Source organism: Lolium rigidum, chromosome 5, assembly GCF_022539505.1.
Source record: "Lolium rigidum isolate FL_2022 chromosome 5, APGP_CSIRO_Lrig_0.1, whole genome shotgun sequence".
Classification (NCBI taxonomy): Eukaryota; Viridiplantae; Streptophyta; class Magnoliopsida; order Poales; family Poaceae; genus Lolium; species Lolium rigidum.
In genome coordinates this window covers 168259681-168266857 of record NC_061512.1, presented here as the reverse complement: position 1 = coordinate 168266857, position 7177 = coordinate 168259681, and the positions used below count along the sequence as shown (strand labels likewise).

Here is a 7177-nt window from a genome sequence, read left to right as displayed (position 1 = left end):
TTGTAAATTGCAATGCATCGTGCAGACAAAATGTCATTGCACCTTTGGGGAGAGAATCTCAAGTCAACCGATCCCATTTCAGCACCATTAATCTGTCGAGTTGCGTCTATAAAAAGGGCGCCAAAGTTGATCCACTAATCATATCCAGCATATGTCGCATATAGAATACTACTCCCTCCGTTCTAGAGACACTTGGGCTCAAAACTTTGTTTTAGAGACACATTGTTCCCTGAACAGCCAACATGAACAGATGAACTGATTGGACACCCGGCATTAATGCAAGAGAAACACTAGAAATCTTGGATGTCGTCTCTTCCACCTTACTAACTTTAGTACAAAATGGCCGGAAAAATTTGGTATCAGTGAAACTTCCAAGCCCATGTTGTGATTCTAAATCGATAAAGCGCTCGTCTCTTCTGTCATCACTTGTCAAACTCCAAACTGCTTGAACGCCACCAGCCAAGATGGATCTTTTGCGTATATTCCCAGGTATCCAAGCCGTCTGCTGTACAACGTCTCTTCTCCCAACGAATTTTATCGACGTGCTATAAATTGAAGTCAATTTCATCATGATCGCAGAAGGATTAGGGTGTCATAATCAGAATGTTGACCACTCCAAGTACCCGTACCATTAGACCTTCCCGTACATGTAGACCTGCTTTCTCCATTACTCCAAGATTTTCGTCCACGTCTATAACCTCAAAACCAAAGGTACTTCCCTCTGTCGGCGGGAGTTCCACAGTTTTTTTGGTGCAGAAATCATAAAAATCTGGTGAAATATCTTTTTTTTTTGAAAACAATTCTGGTGAAATATCTGTGTTCCAAACTTGGCATACACTCAATTCTGTAATAAATGAATTAAAAACTACATAATCTTTATCTAATGGTTTATTATTTTCTTGCTTCAGAAATCCTTGTTCCAGGAGCTTCAGAGGCAGCTTTCTTTCAGGTCCGATGAAGCCTCACAGGTTCTGAAGAACGCGCCACACATGCTTTTGGATGCAATAGTTGACTCAACCTTCGAATTTACTGGACAAGCTCTACTCCCATCTGAGGTACTTCAGTTCAATAAACAATTATTTTTATTTTTGAGGAATTCAGTAAACTAGTCCTTCCATTGCAATTTTACATCTAGAAATTCTAACAGTGACCAGTTTGCAGAGCAACTTTGCACCAGTTGATGAGATCGGTGAATCCATAGAGATACTCCAGATTGAAGGAAAAATACCTACAAATTTTCCAGAGGGTGTATACATTAGAAACGGTATGACCTAGATCTTTTCTGATTGCTCAAGTAAGGAAGAGTATTAACCAGTGAGCTAAATGTCAGATAATGAATTGCAACAGGTTCTAATCCCCTCTTGGGCGCCCTCCATTCAACTGTCTCGGTCTTTGGAGAGTCCAATGAGATATGGGTCGAGGGCGAGGGCATGCTCCATGCCCTCTACTTCACCAAGAACTATTCAGAATCTTGGTCAGTCTCCTATGTCAATCGGTATGTTGAATCTCCAACGTTGAAGATCGAACGAGACCGCAAGAAACCATGCTTCCTCCCAGCCGCCCAGGGCGACTCTGCAGCTGTCATCGCGGCCTACATTCTCAACTATGTAACTAACAGTTTGTACACCCATATTATATATGATGATCCTCAGAAACTCTAACTTGAACTGAGTGAACATGAAATGCAGCTGAGGTTTGGCAAGGTGAACAAGAGCATCAGCAACACAAATGTGTTTGAACATCGGGGCCGGGTATACGCCATCACTGAGAGCCATCAGCCCATTGAAATCTGCATACAAAATCTTGAGACAGGCAATACTTGGGACATCCAAGAGAAATGGGATCGGCCCTGCACATCTCACCCGAAGGTATGCAGCAATTCAAGCATGTATTGGCCACTAGAACAGAAGTACTGTAGAAGGTACAAGTATTTTAGCCAGGCAGTAACTTGATCCTGGAAATTATGAAGTATAACATACTGATACATCTTCCAGAGGACAAAATTATTTAACAACACGTGTTATACAAACTAATTCAAGCACCAAGAAGATCAACATATTTTTTCAGTTACAAGTGTGTGTTTGCATATTTTATTCCACATATGTTTGCTAAAAAATTAAATGAACACTAGAGCCCAGGTCTGACATGAAATGGGATGCAGTACATGTGACAGCTTACCCCGAATGTGTTCTGGATACAGGAGGAAAAACAGACACACGTGGAATTTATCATCTTCATTGCATTTACTAGTCATCAATCTTTGCACAATCACGGGCGCTGTCTATTTTGTGAAACTCATGAATATACAGAATTTCCTTATAGTGCACATGCTGGAATGATATGTGAGTCCTAATACTATAGGTTCTCAGACAACTTTCAAGGCCAATAACTAAGTACAGAGTAGCTCCAAACATATTAGACTTTTGTGATAAAAAAAACTTGACTATGGATACAATTTCAGCATTCGTCAAATTCATCCATGATATAAAAGACCATGTAATCAACAATGGATAGACAGCACTAAAAGCAGAGATAATTTACTGAGATAACCCCTATGAGTTACACCACCTACATGTCAACCATTTCTATGGTTTAATATATTTATTATTTACATAAATTGCACACACATATGACAAAATCAAGAAATAAAATCAATTTTCAATATACTTCCTCCGTTCCAAATTAATTGGTGCAGATTTGCCGAGATACGCATGGTTGCATGTATCTAGACGATTTTTAGTATGTATATATATATACATTGTGAATCTAAAAAAATCTTCGCCAATTAATTTGAAACGGAGGGAGTATTAGTTTAAAGAATCTCTGATATCGTGCATCTGATCAATTGAATCGAAAACAATTGTTTCCATAGTGTGGCTATATGGACCACCATCATGACACGACGGCAATAAGGTCCCCTTTAATGAGATATAAGATTTCTTATGCAATCATGCATTCTGCATGATGGGACATCACTGAAAATATTTATTTAACTTCAAAGAAAGTATGTATATGTGCATCTCTTATCCCAACCCAGTAAATAAAATTTGAAAATAAGAGGTAGTCTATTTTACACAACCATATACGTTGCAGGTAATAATGAGTAACTGCGACCAAAACACACCCCACTTTGGATCTGCTCCATGTTTCCAAATAGATGCACAACAACCATATGGTTGCTTTAAGGCACTTTATCCAAATGGCTGTAGGTAGCACCTGGGTCTGGGGAGCTTGTCATATTTGGTTCAGATGCAAAGAGGCCTTTCCTAGTTGTTGGGGTTGTCTCAGGTAACTCATTCTACTTCTTTAAATTTTCATACCATCTTACATGTGCCATTGTTGAAACCAAAATAAACCAAGTTTTATTTCACTGCAGATGATGGAACCAAACTAAAACATAAAGCTGACCTCAAGCTGGACAGACCTACACTTTGTCATGACATAGGAGTTACTTTAAAGTATGTGAATTTAAGAATACCACTTTCTCCTCAAAATTTAGTGACTTCAGTGCATACTATTTATTAAATTTTAATTGTTGATGGGTGATACTAGCATAATATTACACTAGTATATTATAGTAAATTTTGAAAGCAACACTTTCAAAAAAAATCACAGATACTGTTTTAACGGTGTAGGTACAACATAATCATGGATTTGCCACTTACAGCTGACATCGGTAGAGTCACTACAGGTGGTCAGTAAGTATTTCAATACTTAACCTGTTAAATAAGCAGCTGGCATTATTTGCAAAATAAAAATATGGTACCCCTTCCATAGGCTGATTGAATTTGAAAAGAAAGATTATGCAAGAATTGGGGTTATGCCTCGCTATGGTGACGCGGAATCAGTTATGTGGTTCGATGTTGAACCATGCTGCATGTTTCATCTTATCAATTGCTTCGAAGATGGCGATGAGGTATATAGTATTCTCTGTGTTGTTAATTTTTCATACACATGCAATTGTATTGAATTTCATTTTTAAAAATACCTACTTTATAGTCACCAAAAAATTGATCCTTTCCTGCTAACTTAGGTTGTTGTGCAGGGACTCCGCTCAGCTGACTCCATCATACCAGGGCCAAGATTAAACAAACACAGCATAATTTCTGAAAGGCCCGAACTTAAAAGAGATGGCAAGACCATGAAACAAGGAATAGATGAGAATTTTTTCTCTCGCTTGTATGAATGGAGACTAAACCTGGAAAGAAAGACAGTTTCGGGAGAATATTTAACTGGAATAGATTGGTCCTTGGAATTCCCAATGATCAACAACTACTACACAGGCGTCCAGCATAGTTATGCCTATGCACAAATAGTGGATTCTTTAAGATCAGGAGGCGCAAGTGAAAGAGGTACGGCTAAAACGCATTTCTATAATACTAATAGCATGAAAATTGAGCTCGGAGCGATGTTTTGGAACATGGGAGCATATGCTCCCTATACTTTGAAATGCATCTTACACATATTTTAAATTTCAAAAAAATCGAAACAAAAAATTCGCACGTACATCTTCATGTGCTATGCGCTCACAAAGTCGTTTCATAAAAAATGAACTTATAATGTGACGTGTGTAAAAAAGACAAAATTCAGTGCTGAAAACAATGCTTTTCATAGGATAAGTTTTCTCTTTTTTACATAGGCCACAAAAAATATTATTTTTTCGTGAAACTTGACCCATACACATATATTATGGAGATGTACATGTAGAATTTTTTGTCAAAATTTTTCCACACTTCGAAATATGTTTTGTTGGTAGAGGGAGCATACGCACCCGGGAGCCGAATTGAATTTCCGAGCATATGTTTTTTTGTATTTACAATGTTATGCATCACGACTTGACTGATTCTTGTATTGTATCTGGCAGTACTTCCTAAGTATGGAGGTTTTGCAAAACTATGTCTTGAAGAAAGAGAAAATGTAACAGAGGTATGTATACTTGCTCTGTGCATCAGTTCAAAATGTAACAAAGGTATTTAATGAAGACTTCATCGCTAAAATTCGAATTATAAAGCAGAGGTCGGCCGAAAATCTAATAAAGATGGAGATTCATAAACTTGATGAAGATCAGTTTTGCTCTGGAGCATCATTTGTTCCAAGAGTTGGTGGCCCATATGAAGATGATGGGTGGATAATTTCTTTTGTACATAATGAACGAACTAATACATCACAGGCAAGCTTTCTTTCCAACATAGTGTAAATAATTCCCATTTAAAAGGAAAGTAAGCTTAATATTGAATCCTTGTGCCCCATGTTGCAGGTGCACATTATTGACACCCAAGAATTTGAAGGTGCTCCTGTTGCCAAAATAACGCTGCCGCAAAGAGTACCATATGGCTTCCATGGAACTTTTGTCCATAGAACATGACCGGCCGGCACGTGAATACTGGACAAGCAAAAACTTGACAGCTTAAAGCTAGTACATTGAATTGGGTGTTTATAAACAGCACCTTTTATTTTGCCTTGAATGGTCATTGCTCTGTATTACGTGAACTATTCATACATTTCTCCTATGCAAGTAAACTTACAACTACCTCAGCATTGTAACTTGTACATCTGTTTCTAGAAGCACGAGGAAGCTGTCACTAGTAGGAAAACGCTTATAGGTGGAGCTTAGTTCTGTGGCGCACCACCAAAAATGCGCCACAGAAAGTTATTTTGTGGCGCACCAGGCACGGTGCGCCACAAAAATAGCTTAATTTTGTGGCGCACCAGGGATCCATGCGCAACAGAAATTTGGTGGGACCAGCCCCAATCATTGGTTTCACTATTTCTGTGGTGCACAGGATCACGTGCGCCACAGAAATAAGACATTCTGTGGCGCACTGGTCCTGGTGCGCCACTGAATTAAGACTTTCTGTGGCGCACGTGGGATGGTGCGCCACAGAAACTACACATTTCTGTGGCGCACATGAGTTCCATGCGCCACAGAACTTTTTTTGGCTCCCCACGCAACTCCACCCCCCCTGGATCGCCTTTTTAACCTCTGTAAAAAATAAAAAAATAGATAAAAATTTCAAAAAATAAATTTCTTCAAGATGCCCATGTATTATGTCATCTTTTATCACTGAGAATTAACAAACAATAATTTCGACTTTTTTTGCAAAATTACGTGGGAAAATCATCAAACTGGATTTCTGGTTGCATACGAACTCGAAAAAAAACGCATAATATATCAAAATGTTCCCACGAAAAATCTACATCCGAATTCACCCGGGCTTGCCCGGTTGGACATATTTTAGAATCTACAAATTCGAAAAGAGTAAAAAGTTACGGGCAGTTAAAGATTTTTTGCTGCAAAATACAAAAAAAGAAAAAAAATCTGTGACGCACCAAGTGCCCATGCGCCACAGAATTAAGGTTCAAAATTTGAAATTTCTGGCGCCCACTTCTTCTTCTCTCCTCCATTTCTCCGCTTCTCCCCTTCTCCACTTCTCCCCTTCTCCACTTCTCCCCTTCTCCTCCTCTCCTCCACTTCTCCTCTCTCCTCTCCTCCACCGGCGACCAACTCCGGCGACCAACTCCGACGACCACCTCCGGCGACCACGACCAACAACTCCTCTGGCGACCACCTCCTCCACAACAACCACTTTCTCCTCCTCCTCCGGCGACAACAACCACCACCTGTAGGATAACGTTGCATAGAAAACAAAAATTTTCCTAACACGCAATCCAAGCCAAGATGCAATCTAGAAGATGGTAGCAACGAGGGGATGATCAAGACTAACCCTTGAAGAGATTCCAAAGCCTACAAGAGGAGGCTCTTGTTGCTGCGGTAGACGATCACTTGCCGCTTGCAAAAGCGCGTAGAAGATCTTGATCACGATCGGTTCCGGCGCCACGAACGGGCAGCACCTCCGTACTCGGTCACACGTTCGGTTGTTGATGAAGACGACGTCCTTCTCCCCGTTCCAGCGGGCAGCGGAAGTAGTAGCTCCTCCTTGAATCCGGCAGTACGACGGCGTGGTGGCGGTGGCGATGGAGATCTCCGGCGGAGCTTCGCTAAGCGTGCGGGAGAAGAGGAGGAGAGAGGGGCGGCTAGGGTTGGGAGAGGGGGTGGCCGGCCACCTATGGGTGCGGCCAAGCTATGGGCTTGTGGTGGTCAGCCCCATCTCCTATGCCCCTCATTATATAGGTGGAATCCCCAAGAGTTGTAGTCCAAGTCTTCGAATAAGACCCC

General features: G+C 40.5%; 1 protein-coding gene across 1 annotated transcript; it reads left to right on the top strand.

The window, feature by feature from the left end:
• The first annotated feature begins 603 nt into the window (after positions 1 to 603).
• LOC124656671 (carotenoid 9,10(9',10')-cleavage dioxygenase 1-like) lies at positions 604 to 5365 on the top strand. Its single transcript, XM_047195376.1, has 13 exons — positions 604 to 711; positions 909 to 1055; positions 1162 to 1264; positions 1348 to 1607; positions 1689 to 1868; positions 3210 to 3288; positions 3377 to 3458; positions 3636 to 3698; positions 3778 to 3916; positions 4034 to 4352; positions 4865 to 4926; positions 5015 to 5170; positions 5258 to 5365. The coding sequence occupies exons 1-13, from the start codon at positions 604 to 606 to the stop codon at positions 5363 to 5365; spliced, it is 1806 nt and encodes a 601-aa protein (XP_047051332.1).
• Positions 5366 to 7177: the final 1812 nt, after the last annotated feature.